Raw genomic sequence first — 15,174 nt, 5'->3', positions numbered from 1 at the left:
CTTTATTTCCACTGTATTGGCCTGTATATATTTCCTATCTTCAATAATTTATTAATATTGTATGTTCTAGAGATCTATCCTAAAGTAATCTACCTACGCATTCGATGAGGAATGAGGTTTAAGTTACTTAGCACAACACCCAACAAACACATCTTAATGCTCAGTATCTGTTTTCATAATCTAAAGTACAACACTATACCCTGCAACTGAGACCACTATAAATACCCTTCGGATGCTCAAATGAAGACATCAGTATCCTCAACCATCTCTTATTTGTATCCAGGACAACTCTTGTTACTTAGCAGGTGATCGATGCTCAATGAATACTGGACCCCAGCAAGTAAGAATTCAAATCATTAGAAACATAATTACTATCATAGGTAATACATTTCTTTGGCTCCCTTCACCACCTTTACATAAGCATCAGTTTCAGAATCTCATTAAGAATGGGAGAAGCTAGGGTACATTAAGTTATGATTTTAAAAGTTCATCTGAATAAATGGTTAACAATGCAAAAACTCAAAATGTTCCCTAGTCTACCATTTAAGTCCTTTTATAAACTTTTTTTCCAAGTAGTTTTTTCTACCTTGAGTTTTCAAAGTAGAAAATCACTCTGAAAATGGTCATTCTCAGTTACTGTATCACATTTCACATCCTAGCTCTTACACATATGCATACACATCTGCATGGGTGTGTGCATAAAATGTCCTTTTAAGGACATTAGAAAAAGACAAAAGAACTAAAATTATGAGACCCCAAATTTTACCTTTAGTTCACTCAAACTTTTCTGCTCCATTGGTTTTTATCCAGCAAATGGATATAATTTATCCTAATACCTTATCAGGATCACGGGGTGGGGGGTGAGGGTGAGGGAAAGGCCAGCCAACAGTCTGAAAAAAAAAATGAAATTTCTATCCACACATATAGTCACAAAAATCTTCATACTCCTTTTGTGCATAATAAATTGTCAAAACTCAGTGACAATGCATTAATTCAAGTGACTTCAATTTCGTTTTTTCTTGTAACCTTGAGAAGGTAGCAAAAGCATCATGTAGACGTATCTCCCAAGCCCCTCTCCCTCTACCATTACTAATCACTTAAGAAGAACAGAGATCTAAGAAATGGATTAGTAGACTATCAGTGGTGTTATGTACCATTACTTAAAGCACCATGCTAATAAAGCCAGGGTCCTAGGACTAATCTCTACAAAGGCCAATTTGCTTAAATTTGTCCCAAGGACCTGGACTGTACTCCTCTACTAATTGCAGACAGCTTTCTTACAGTGTGTCCCACCAGTCACAAGACAGGGACTAGCAAGGTGGTAAATGGCTAAAAACAGAACTATCTTCACTAATGGGGGGGAAATAACCCCAAAATAACCCAACCCCCAATTATAATGGGTTAAAAGAATCTTACCCATAAAGAAAAAAAAAAACATAAAATTTTTATCCCCATGTTAAATGTATTTCAAGTCTCAAATATTGGTTGACAATAACATTTGACTCCTGAATTTCAGAAGTACCTAATACATTCTACACGAAACTACATACCAGTCAAGACCCTGCTGTTACCCAATCTGTGCAAAAATTGTTAATTCCATACATCCTTTTATATTTTAAATAAATATCTATGTACCAGTTTTTAAATATTTGCCATTAGTTATTTGGTTCAGAATATTGTGAAGAATTCAGCTAGGAAATTATTCAAAAACTGTACTCTGTATTTTTTTTTTATTTTTCAAACAGCAAGTATCCACATTTAAAATGCAGAATCTGCAAATATAAATTAGTCTAATAATCCAATTAAAAATAAAACAAAACAGCTTCCTTTAGTATCACAATACATAAAATGGTATTCTAAACCCCAAGTGGCAAGGTTAACTACATGACGACAATGCCAGAAGCTGTAAAACTCATTAAACCACTTAATGAATAGGTCAGTTTAAAGAACAGATCTATGTTCCATGACTATGCATGAAACGAGCTTCCACTGTATTATAAAGGCTCAGCAATTCATTCATGTCATAATATGGGGTCAAGCAAGATTTTATTTTTACAATGACAATTAAAAAATGCACTTAAACAAACAGAAGTCCTCCCGATTGTTTAAAAACAATTCTATTTGGAGGGTAAAATATATTTTAAAACACACTGACTTACCAGATTTCAACTGTCAGGCTGCTGACTACTGATGTGAAAGTTTGTATTTAAAAATATCACAAACATCTTTAACAGTGAAAATTTCAATGTGATAAGTTCCATTGCAAAGCAATTTTCACCTGAGTAGATTTTGAAATTTAGTGCTCATATATTTGGGGGGAGGTGGGGAAGGAAAGACCCACTTGTATAAGATACTGAGTTTAGAGTTGATTCTTTCACACAGATAACCCAGGGGGTTGAAGAAACATCTGTTGTGACCTTCCCAGGACACATGATGCCTTTCTCCTGGAAATTTGTTCTGACATTAAGAATTCTCAGTATCCACAATATTTCCATTTAGTTACCCATTCAAGCATAGCAACCCAATTCATTCAGTTTTATACAACAGTGTCTACATTATATACATGTTTAATTATCAATAGGAAATAGAAAATAAAAATTTACAGTGACTGAGAAAGGTCAGAAAATGGGATAGGAAAAGTAATACTGTATAATCAGAATATCCTATTATCCTACCAGTTTTAATGACAGGGTTTTTCTTTTATTAGTTGAAATACAAAGAAGGCATAGGGGATCCCAGGAAAATAACACTATATATCAGAAAATTCAACGTGCTCCACCATCAGGATTTCCATCACACATTTAATTTCTTCTGTACAATTTTTATAAACGTGTTTTTCTTTTCAAAATCATCAGATATCCAGATTAAATTCAGCACTACACAGTATGCCCTTGAAGTAAAATGAGGTTACCTGCTTTATTTGGATACCAAGTTCCCTTCCAGACAGCATTAAAATAAAGACAAGACTACACAGATAAAATCCAGTATAATTCAAATCCAACAATGAAAAATTTCCCCCATATTGTTGCAAAATTCGTTCTACTGAAATGCTTTGCTACAATAATAAAAAGCATACATTACATATAAAAGATACCAGTGTACTAAAAAGTGACAGAAGTGGACTAGCAAATCCTTCAAAGCACATTATTATATAAATGACTAGCATTTAAAAACATTTCTCCTATAAAATGTAGGTCATATACATTTATAAATTGGCGGTTTTATTTCTAAAGCAGTGATGTGTGTGTTCAAATAGTTAGCTGTTCTGTACAGTATAATATCTACTCGATTCAAACTACAATAGGTTTGTCTTTCTTTGTATTGAAGTTGAATAAATTCATCTGATCAGCTGAGAAATCAAGCTTGAAAAATAAGTATCTAAAAATCAAAGTAGAAAGTTTAGAATTATTGAAATGTATCTATGAAATATGAAGAGAACTATTTCACAATGGAGCTGAAGTCACCTCAAAACTTATGGGCTTGAATCTAAAACAGAAACAAATATTAAAATCCAAAGCAAACCACAAAGTTAGGTAGCAGTACAGAAGCAGGAAAAAAACAAAACAAAACAAAACAACACACCCCCTTCCTTCAGTGTGATGGGCACTAAGTTTTGCGGTCTTCCTCCATCTTGCAGAAGAGTGGTAAGGCCATTCAATGCTTAGTGAAAGTGAGTACAGATGAAGTCAGATGTAGCCTGTCTCCCCTGCAACTTCAATTATGCTGTGTAAACAGTGTTATGTTCCAACAGGAGGAACAATGGAATTTGCTTATAAAAACTGATTAAAGAGAATCATTATTAAATGAAATAAGGATAATTACTCTGAAATGTTTTTAGAACTTTCCTGATGCTACTTGTAAAGTTAGCACTGCTATGTATTATTGCTTACATACAGTACAACATCATATGCCTTCTAACATAAAGCAGTACTGTGATTTGTTTGTACATATTTACAGATTCTTAAAAACAAGCTGTAAAAACATTACATACTTTCAGACAATACAAATTAGCACATTGGTACTCACTTCAAAACAAATGGAATGCATAACATTAATAAACATCATAAAGGAAGACTCACATAAAAGTCCTTGATTGTCAAGACACGTTTATATATAAACTCTAACTGTGCAGAATTAAAGATTCAATCATAGGTACATCCTTATTTGATGAACCGTATTTACAGCATGGTATTGCATAAAAAAATAAAATAATGTTTACAGGGTTTTACTTTTTTATCCATTGGATTAAAGAAAGCAACAAACACAATAAGAAATGTTTGTCTGCTTTAGTTTTGTTTCCTACCAAAGTTTAAGTGAAAAAAAGGAAACATACGGTTTTATTTGCAGAATATAGCAAAAACAACTGGAAAATTATTTTCCCTGAAATAAAGCAATTTGAAACGGAAAAAGTTTAAATTAAATTGCAGTGTCAAAAAGTTTCTCATTGATTATAATAGTGCTTCTTCAAGTAATTATACTGTGAAAAAAACAAGTTCTACTTTAAGATGTTCTATGTCTAAGAAATGTAGTACTACAGTAATGCCTACTTTTAAAGTTTCCCGGCTTTTTTTTTTTTTTTTTTAAACAGCCCTTTAAAAACTCAAATTGGTAAAATGAAAGAAGTGGCGAAAGATCTAACCTAGCTGGCACTTTGCAAGTTTCTCTCTCCTGTGGAAATGAAAGCCTACCCTGAGCACAAGACCTCTTTTGCCTCTCAGGAAGGGAAAATTACCCGACCACTGACAGTCCTCAGCCAGAGCTAAAAGGATGGGTTTCTCTAGTACCAAGTAGAAAATCTCCAAGTAGATCCAAAGGATTTAAGAGCCACTCAAATATTCTGAACCAAATGAAATATGTGTACAATAAGATGTTAAAAAAAAAGAAAAGAAAGCTTTTAGAAGATGTTTAACAGATACTCCCTCATCTAACACAAATCTGTTTCCAATCTTCAAACATGAGAATAGGTCCTAAGTGAAAAAGCATATCTCACTCACACGACCAAAAGCTCAATGGTATAAGAGCATATTTTAACAGAATAATTTGCTCACTGAGAGAAATGAGAAACACAAATTGCAAAAGGGTATCTCATATCCTCAATATTCTGAACTATGGCAGCACAAAAGGCTACTTACTTTTACTATTAATGCCCAGATAGAAATGAAGTAACTTTCTACACCCAAGTGGGGAAACCCAGACTGCTGAGATGTTTATCATATGATGATAATACAAGGTAACTCTGGTAGGCGTTTAGAATTTCACAGTTAAGAGAGGGATGACTACTATACTTAAATGGTGAATCAGTAAGTTATGCCAAAGTATCGCTTTTCTCAAAAATGCTTATAATGTGGTAGGAAAGTCTGCCATTACGTAGATTTAAAGAAATGTGTTGAAGACAGGAATGCAACACCTGCACTTCTGCTTGCATAACTACCATTTGCAAAGGCCTTCCTTCCTTCCTTAGCTTGCCCTAACTGCTGAGCAGTTAGAATGTGACTCTAAAAACTGTGCTGGTGATGTTAAAACAAACAAAAAACTGGATATTGTACCAAGAACCACATCAAAGTTGTTAACAGAACAAAATTTTTGACCAGACTCAAAATAAAAAATCAACCCAGGAAATAAAGGCCTATTATCAAATAGTAGTATGAGAAAAATTCAAATGCCTATATAGGATGAGCACAGTTTCATCTTTAACATCTCACCTGAACAAAGCCTTCTTGCAATTGTGTGATGTGTAACACAACACACATCATTCTTAAAAGTCAATAATGGCAGAACTTAAATATCTACTTCAAAGAAGTCTAAAATTCTTGAAAAATTTGGCAGCAAAGAAAGCTGTCAAATAGGAAAATTAGTATTTCAAGCAAAGCTTAATAACCAAAGTACAGACGAAACCACATTAAACATAATTTATACTCATTATCATAAAACACCAAAATATTCAAAATAATGTAAAAGATGTTAAGGGTGGATATTTTCTTTGTTCCCTTTCTTTATGAGAACACTCTTGGGATAATATTAAATAAAAGAAAAAATAATTTAAGTGTACAACATTCTATACTGAAATAAAGACTGCAGATCTACAGGGCCAATATAAATGTTAAAGTGGAAATTAGCAACAATAAATTTTCACCTTCCAAGGATATTAATTTTCGATTATCACTGGTGCTACACATCAGTATGTGCATTGTGACAAATTTGTTGGAAATAAAATAAACAAAAAGCTGGAACAAATTAAAGAGGATAATAATTAATAGAACTGTTATTTTCCAAAAATTGTAACTGTCCAATGTGTAACTCAAACCGTCATTCTTTAGAAAAGCATATATACGTGTTTATATAAAAGCACTATTTATTGTACCATGCTGTATTATTTTAAGACAAAGTATAAAAAAAAAACATTCGTGGTATAAGGATAAAGTCTGTAGTTTATTTAGATTTTGAAATGCAACAAAAAGTTTCCGATCACTCATCTAGCTGAAAAAGAAACTGTAGTTACTAGAATTAGTAAACACTTTTGGTTTGTAAAATTGTAATGAGCAGTGTTCATTAAAAAGTAATTCAAGATAAAATAAGCAATTAAAATGCCCATTTCTTTAGTTTCTCTGGATACTGTTTAATTATCCAATCTATCAAGATTCTAGAAAGAGAAGGATTAAACCAGGTTTTATAGTTCCAAAGATATCCAATTTCCTTTTATTGCCAAAAATTAAAATAGTCAATTATGAGATGATTATGACACAACCATATCAAACCTAAAAATCTAATTTTTTTTTTACTTTGAGAAATCAAAAATACCAAATAGATTCTAAGTGCTCTATGTTAACTGAAGTGTATATGTAAAGTAAAATACAATTAAGCTTTAAAACGTGGAATATACATTTTGTGTAAGCATTATGTTCTTGGGAATGTAATCTACAGAATATCTTTTTACTAAAACTTCAAAACCTTGATACCTGCACATGAAAAATCATAAAAAATATCTAAGTACAACTGTACAAAGAAACTGACACCAATATGCATACTTCCATAGAGAAGTGAATGCTTCAACAGTTATGTATTTTGGTAAAAGTTCTGAAAGTATGCATATTTTAAAAGTAATTAGGCTTTTAAATAGTGGAATCTTAGACTATCAGATTTTTATTACCTTTTTTCTCCAAAAAAAAAAAAAGTCAATATAATGCAAAATGAAAATCAAGGGTATATGGCATATCATTCTTTTTAAAAGGTGTTTTCTTGGTTTCTTTTTTCCCCCTACAGGACACGCTAATTTATTTAAGCCATAATCTCTTGACATTTAAACTTTTAAGTTTACTCTGTCTGTAAAGTATACTCAGATTCCCTGCTGAAGTGCAATGACTATGCTGAAAAACTTAGAAACAGTATGAGTAAATTTCACACAATTACTAATCTCCTAAGAATGTACAATGTTATCAGTTAGGAAACAATTGTGCGAAAGTCTTTTTTTTCCTTTTAAACGTGGTGTAGGTGGAATAGCAAGTTTCTGTTCTAAAACAAGTAATGCATTGCTTCTATAAAGGTGACAACATGTAAGGCAGTTCAAAGAATGCTGACTAACCAAACAAAATGCAGTTATTGGATTATCTTGCTATTCATATCAGCTTAACTTGTTTTAACGCATTGCTCTTAAATCTGTACAGCACTCCATTTTACACAGAGTAACCCCACTCTTGATTAATCTGTTCTAAAGTGCCAGTATTATTTACACTTTTTTTTAGCCAAAAGTCTGGCCAGTTGTGGCATCAGGTGAAGATGTCATCCCAGCTCTATTATCATTTACATTCACCAAGGGAAATTCTGGAAATTCAGCACTTGTCCCTGGTCCCCGAAGGTTCACCTGTCCATTGGCAGTGCTAAATTGAGTAGCTATTCCAGCTCTAGATCCATGATATGGAGCACGGAAGGGCTGTTCAAAGGAGCTCATTTGGTAAGCTTGGTGGACAGGCTGAGCCTCAGCTTTTTTCTGAGAAGTCACTTGATCCAAAAAGTCCTGTGTTGATGTGGCAGAAGCATGGTTTGTCTCATCACCTGAAAAGGGAAACGAGTGCTGTGAATCACCAACTATTAGTCCAAAGTGGGACTTATCTGGAGTTGTTCTTAGTGGAGAATTCATTCCTGATCGAAAGCTGTTGATGGGCATGGCTGCATAGACTTGCTTGTCTATGGAAGAGAATGCTGGCTGATTTGGAAGGGTCTGGTTATCAGTCACAAAGTTAAGGCTCGGGCTATTCAAATAGGCATCATTTTGGCTAGTTCTGTCCAAAGCCTGCTGCAAAAACTTTGAGTATTCCTGCAACATGTTGGCTTTATCTGATGAGGATGCTTGGGAGCTTGATCCAACATTCTCTGCCTGGGTGACCTCAGGGACTTCTGAAGAATTTATTGATATGCTAGAAGTCACCTCAGTGTCCGCAACACTGAAGGATATCTCATGCTGTCCATTAGCTTTATGGGAGTAATGATCCAAGAGAGTCTGCAGTACCTCATCTGGAATAACATTTTTGTCATGGTTACTCTTAATCTCCACATTCAATGCCTGTGAATCCAGTATGGACGCCGTAGTACTTTCGTCAATGACACTTGCCACAGCCGCTTGTGTTACAGAAGGCTGAGAAGCTATAGTACCCACATTCAACGCATATTCCCTACTATTGTTACTTGCTGCTTGAAGATACCTCTTCTTCTTCAAAAACTGCATGGCATCATCATAATTAGTGCTACTGTGCACAGGTTTACTGGGCCCCTCTTGCAAATTATCAACCTGATCAATGTCAGCGTTGCCTTCTGAGTCCAGCAAAGCTTGTTTATCCACGAGTTCAAAAGCATACTTTGAAACTTTGCTCTCTTCGTATGTGGATAAAGGCGAAATTGTTTGATTTTGCTCCAGTGGCTGTTTCAGACTTCTCTTACTATTAATTTTTTTGAGAACCAACTTAGGTGGATGTATTTCTCCTGATGCATCTTCTAAATGTGATCCCCCAACTGAAGAATGTGGCATTTCAACAGCATACTCCGCTACCATATACTCATCTTTTACTTTAGTACTTGAAGAATAAAGAGGCAAGTAATCATTTTTGTCTTTCTTCAGGTCAGACTTGTCCAAAGCACTCTCTTTGTCCATCCCAGATGATTTTTTCTCAGTTTTCTGCCTTTTCTTTTTTGGCAGTGAGTTATCTTTTGGTGATGTAGAAAAGCCAGAATCTTCCTCAGAAGTCAGAAGGCCACCTTTGATGGCACATCTGTTTAGTTTTTTGTCATGATTTTCATGGCACATACGTTTATGTTTCAATACACGATCTGTTCTGGAAAAATACTGTCAAATTCAGATTTTGGCAGTCAGTTTTTTGTTTTAGTTTGTGTTTTTCGTGAAGCAAGAAAAGAAAAGAAAAAAAGCAATTAATATGAAGGTAGATATAAGTATAATAAAATAAGAAATTCCAAACTAATTTGTTCTGCCAGTTGTCTAGTGTAAATCTGATCAGCAGCAGTGGGGAAGTTCTTCACACGGTTCTAGTAGTAACGTTTTCTAATTTAGTTTAAAAGAATTATTTTATGATCTTAACTAGGATTGAAGAATTTCAGTGTCTATCATACCTCAACAAAGTGATTAAAAAAAACAACAACACCCAAAAACGAAAACAAACATTTCAAACCACCCCTTACCTGTAAACAGTATTCACACTGGTAAGGTTTTTCTCCACTATGAGTTCTCTTATGCCTTTCCATGTGATATTTTTGTATGAATCTCATACCACATTCATCACAGCGAAATGGTTTTTCACCTAGTACATAATATAGAAAATTTAAAACAAAACAAATATTGTAAAATAATGAATTACTTTACCACAAAAATCTCTAAATAAATGGCTCTTAAAAACTGCCATACTTTGCTCTTTTTAAATGACAAAAACTTGCTCCTATATTAAATGTATCATCCAATGTAATTTGTAAAAAAATATTTTGCTTTACAAAAACAAAAGACTGGCATGTGCCATTGGAAAGAAAAGACTGAAGGCAGGTATATTCAGTTTCCCTAACTTTCTATGTGTGTATATAACATACTCTTTCCATGAAGACCAGCAGTACCAGGAACTTAGAGCAATGTTAACACTGTTTCAGTAGAGTAGCTGATGCTTTACATCTTTTTTATTCAATTATACAAAATAATGTTTTAGAAAATTCTTTGAAAAAAGAAAATGTTACCCGTAGATAGTTCAACTCAACTCTTGGGTACATCTTTTCAATTCTTCATTTCTTTTCAACAATTATTATGGTTAAATGAAATCTGAATCCTAGGAAATATTCTTAAAAATCTAATTTATTAAAACATTAAAGAACTTAAATTAGAGACTAAGTTTCAAAAGGTGTGTTTATACCCTTTTTTCTCAACCCAAACCAGCATTTCTCATGTCCTTTTGGGGAATGAATCAAACTGAGTACTGCTAATCAGACACACAATTCCTGTCTCCACCCCCTCCACTTTATTTTTTTAAAGTTTCATAAGGACTGATTAGCTATAAGGAACCATTTCTATGAAGATCTAGAATAGTTTTTACTGATAAAACCACAATCAACAGAAGGATGTGACAGTAAGTTATCCTGAATAATAATACTTTTTTGGGAAGCCACTGTTTCAGACATTCAACCAAATCTTACTGAATACTTGCCCTCTCTACCCATAACCCTGCTGTAGGAGATTAAAAGTATAAGATCCATTACTTGGCCTCAAAGAGCTTAAAATGCTATTGGGAAAACAAGATAATACATTATAGAGAGACAACTAATAAACTATGTCAAGCTCTAGTTTACCTTTACAACATTATTTCTCACTACCTCTCCTCTTAGAAAACTTTTCCTCTAGCCACCAAAATACCTATCATCTTGAGCTTTTCTCCCTCTGCTGCAGATTCACACTGCTCCTTCAGTCAAGAATGCCCACCTAGGGGTGCCTGGGTGGCTTAGTTGAGAATCCAACTCTTGATTTCGGCTCAGGTCATGATCTCAGGGTCGTGGACTGAGCCCCATGAAGAACTCTGCACTCAATGCAGTCTGCTTGAGAGTCTTTCTCTCCTCTCCCTCTGCCCACCCCTCCCTGCTCTGACTCTCTAAAATAAATAAAATATTTCTTTTTAAAAAGAATGCTCACCTCTGTGTGTTCAAGGTGCCACACTTCCTTCAAGTCCCAACCCATATCCTCTGGGATTCTCTGCCCCACTCTTCCAGGGGAAAAGTATCTTTATCTTTTCTAAATTTCCACAGAACTTCATCTGAGCCTCTCCTATAGCTCTCATTACTATTACTGTCATCTCAGTAATTATTTTGTACATCTCTACTCTACCGGATCACATTTCTTTTGGTCTGAATCTGAGTCTAAATTATCTTCACATAACTCAAAATACTTTGTGCAATTTTCAAATGTCAAATGAATAACATAAATGGTTATTACAGTGGATTATTACTGGGGAAAATGTTACTGAGCTGGTATGATTTGGAAAAGCTTCTTGCAAGTATTTAGAATTTAAAGTTAATAGCACCTTTTTTTTTTTTTTTAAGATTTTATTTATTTATTTATTTATTTATTTGATGGAACACAAGCTAAGGGACTGAGAAAGGGAGAAGCAGGCTTCCCACTGAGCAGGGAGCCTGACATGGGGCCTGATCCCAGGACCCTGGGATCATGACCTGAGCCACCCAAGTGCCCTAGTAAATAGCACTTTTATTATTTTTTTTAATTTTTTAAAAAGATTTTATTTACTTACTTGAGAGAAAGAGAGTGAGAGAGAGCATGAGATGGGAGAGGGTCGGGGGAGAAGCAGACTCCCCGCTGAGCAGGGAACCCGATGCGGGACTCGATTCCGGGACTCAAGGATCATGACCTGAGCTGAAGGCAGTCGCTTAATCAACTGAGCCACCCAGGCACCCTGAATAGCACTTTTAAAGAGGATGTGTATATGATTAAAGCCAAAGAAAGAAAATGTAGTAGAAAGTAACAGAGAAACTAAGAATTTAGTTACTGTGAAATGTCCAGGAAAATGGTGCCTAAGAAAAGAATTTAATTTGGTGACGATTACTTGAAACTTTCAAGAATTCAATTTCCATTTAAAAAAAAAAAAAAAAGGAAAGGAAAGAAAAAAGAATGTGATTTCTGTAATTGCTATGGAGTTACCGAATTTTAGGGCTGAAAGAACCACAGAGACCCCAGAGGCTGATGGTGGTGTGGCAAATGATTCTAAGCATGCCACCTAGACTTTAGGACAGAGTAGTTCCACTTCTGTACACTGGGGTTTTAAGTAAGGACTCCAAGAGTTCAGAGGCTAGAAGAGCTTTACACAACTAATCAAAGCCACTTATTTCACAAAAAAGGAAATACTGAATTTCAGAAAAGTCAAGGCACTTGGCCAAAGGGTTAGTCAAGTGAATAACTAATGAAGTAATGGAAGCTGGGAAAGAAGACTACTTTTTTTTTCTGTTTAGAACGCAATTTTTTTCTTTTCTTTTTTAAGAAGATCACTTATTAAGAAAGTTGGGAAGTGAAAGAAATGAAGGAGATGAAAGCAGTAAATTAGGAGGCAGGCAATCCATTCAAGAGATATGTACTGGTAAGGATGGGGAAACTGATTTATCTGAAGCCAGAAAGGAAGGAGCCAAAGAAGAAGAGAAACGAAATACTAGAATAAACTGAAATACTATGGTTAATAATCAAACGACTAAATCTCAGAGGATCTAAGATGAAAAGGGAGGGTACAGGTCATGTTTTAGAAAAAAATAAACAACACTTCCATTTTTTGAAATAAAGAATGTAGATGATAGAGCTTATCAAGGTCAGAAGTTAAAGTCATTTCTCAAAAGTGAGAAAGGACAGAGGAGAAAGTTAGTGAACTGATCAGAATTCAATTAATTCTGTATAGTAGTCATGGACTAGCAGACTTACTTTGTTTAAGATGGTTCATATTCTCCAATTAGATCTACAAATTTCTATAAATCTCAGAAATTGAGAACCTAATCCTAAAATTCATTTGGAAATGCAAGGGATAGAGAATAGCCAAAACAATCTTGAAAAAAAAAAAAACCAAGTAAGACTCACACTTCCTAATTTCAAAACCTAGTACAAAGCTACAGTAATAAGTAAGATAGTGTGGTAATGGCATAAGGATAGACATATATACCAAAGAACAGAAATGAGAGTCCAGAAATAACCTTTACATTTAAGATCAACTGATTTTCAACAAAGGTGCCAATACCCTTCAATGGAGGAAAAATACTCTTTTCAACAATGATGCTGGGGCAAATTATCCACATGAAAAAGAACAGAGTTGGATCCCTACTTTAATCATATATAAAACTTAACCCCAAACAGATTAAAGGCCTAAATGTTAGAAAACTGTAAAACATTTAGAAGAAAACATAGAAATATCTTGACCCTAGATTAGGCAATGATTTCTTAAACATGACAGCAAAAGTCCAATCAACCAAACAAAAAATACAATGTAGTTCATAAAAATTAAAAACGTTTGTTCCTCAAAAAATACTACCAAGAAAGTAAAAAGGAAGAAAGGTAGCTGCTGCGGGAAATAGTTTGGCAGCCCCTCAAAATGTTAAAGGATTACTGTATGTCCCAACAATTCTACTCCTATATACATCGCCAAAAGAAAACTCAAACAGATACTTGTACCTCAATGCTCATGGAAGCGGTATTCACAACAGCCAAAAGATGGAAACAATTCAGTGTCCATCAGCAGATGAATACATAGGAAAATGTGATATATACCACAATGATATATTATTCAGTCATAAAAAGAAATGGAATTCTGATATATGCTACGACATGGATGAACCTTGAAGAAATTATGCTAAATGAAAGAAGCCAGACATGAAAAGGACAAACATTGAATGATTCCACTTAGATGAGGTACCCAGAGCAGAAAACACACAGACAAAAGTAATAGAGGTTACCAGGGAGTGGGAGAGGGAGGAAAGGAGAGTTATACTGTTTAATGGTTAGAGGTTTTTGTTTGGTCACACAGTACTGTAAATATACTCATGCCACTAAATTCTATGCTTAAACATGATTAAAATGATGAACTTCCATTTTTTCTTTTAAAGTGAAAACATAACCCAGGGAAGGCGGAAAATTTGCAAATTATACATCTAACAAGGGCTATACAACCAGTATATGAAATGAACACTTACAACTCAACAGTTAAAAAGACAAATAATCTAAGAATAGGCAGTGGGTCTGAACAGACATTTCTCTGAAGATATGCAAATAGGCAATGAGTACATGAAAAGATGCTCAACATTATTACTCATTAGGGTAATGCAAATCAAGACCACAATGAGATACCACTTCACACCCAATAAGATAGTTAAAATAAAAAAGATAATCACAAATATTACCATGGATGTAAAGAATCTGCCCATATTTTTTTTTAAAGATTTTATTTATTTATTTGAGAGAGAGAGAATGAGAGAGAGAGAGAGAGAGAGAGCGCGAGCATGAGAAGTGGGAGGGTCAGAGGGAGAAGCAGACTCCCTGTAGAGCAGGAAGCCCAATGCGGAACTTGATCCCAGGACTCCAGGATCATGACCTGAGCCGAAGGCAGTCGCTTAACCAACTGAGCCACCCGGGCGTTCCTGCCCATATTTTCAAGACCCATTTGCAGTTTCATCTTTTAGGTTACATCTGATACATTTCTGGTTCATCTGAGGTTCATGTGACTATCAGTTTTCCCAACACAATTTACTGAGAAGTCCTACTTTTTGTGATCACTTCTTTATCAAAATTGCATACTAGTGATTTCCATGGGTCTATTTCTAGACCTTCAATTCTATTCTGTTTCATTGGTCTGACTATACATAATCCAGAATGAAAACGTTTTAGGACTTCATTATATACTTTATCATCTGGTGGAGCTAATCCCCCTTCTTGTTCTTCCAGTTTGTTTTATCTACTTTCCATATTATTTCAGAATTATCTTGTCTAGTACTTAAGGGTGAGAGGAAAGGACAGCTGCCTGAAATGTTTACACTAACTTACAAAAAACTGGTATCCTTCATGATGTTGACCTTTCTCACCAAAAAAAAGGTGGTGGGGGGGTATGCCCTCCTCTCATTTAACCAAATTTGGTTTCATGTCTTCAACAGTGTTTTAAT

At 34.6% G+C, this 15,174-nt stretch overlaps 1 protein-coding gene across 7 annotated transcripts in view; it reads right to left on the bottom strand.

Annotated features, from left to right (window-relative positions):
* Positions 1-2,551: 2,551 nt before the first annotated feature.
* Positions 2,552-15,174, bottom strand: part of ZNF148 (zinc finger protein 148) — a 119,283-nt gene continuing 106,660 nt past the window's right edge. For all 7 annotated transcript variants that reach the window (XM_013052651.2, XM_004745401.3, XM_004745399.3 and 4 more), the window contains 2 exons: positions 9,685-9,803; positions 2,552-9,334 (listed from right to left, as the gene is read on the bottom strand). In XM_013052651.2, coding sequence (XP_012908105.1) covers positions 7,736-9,334; positions 9,685-9,803 — 1,718 coding nt within the window. In that variant the 3' untranslated portion in view covers positions 2,552-7,735. The remainder of the gene's footprint in view (positions 9,335-9,684; positions 9,804-15,174) is intronic.

This window comes from Mustela putorius, unplaced genomic scaffold (assembly GCF_011764305.1).
Source record: "Mustela putorius furo isolate JIRA1106 unplaced genomic scaffold, ASM1176430v1.1 tig00003834_pilon_pilon_pilon, whole genome shotgun sequence".
Lineage (NCBI taxonomy): Eukaryota > Metazoa > Chordata > Mammalia > Carnivora > Mustelidae > Mustela > Mustela putorius.
This window is presented reverse-complemented; position numbering and strand designations above follow the sequence as displayed.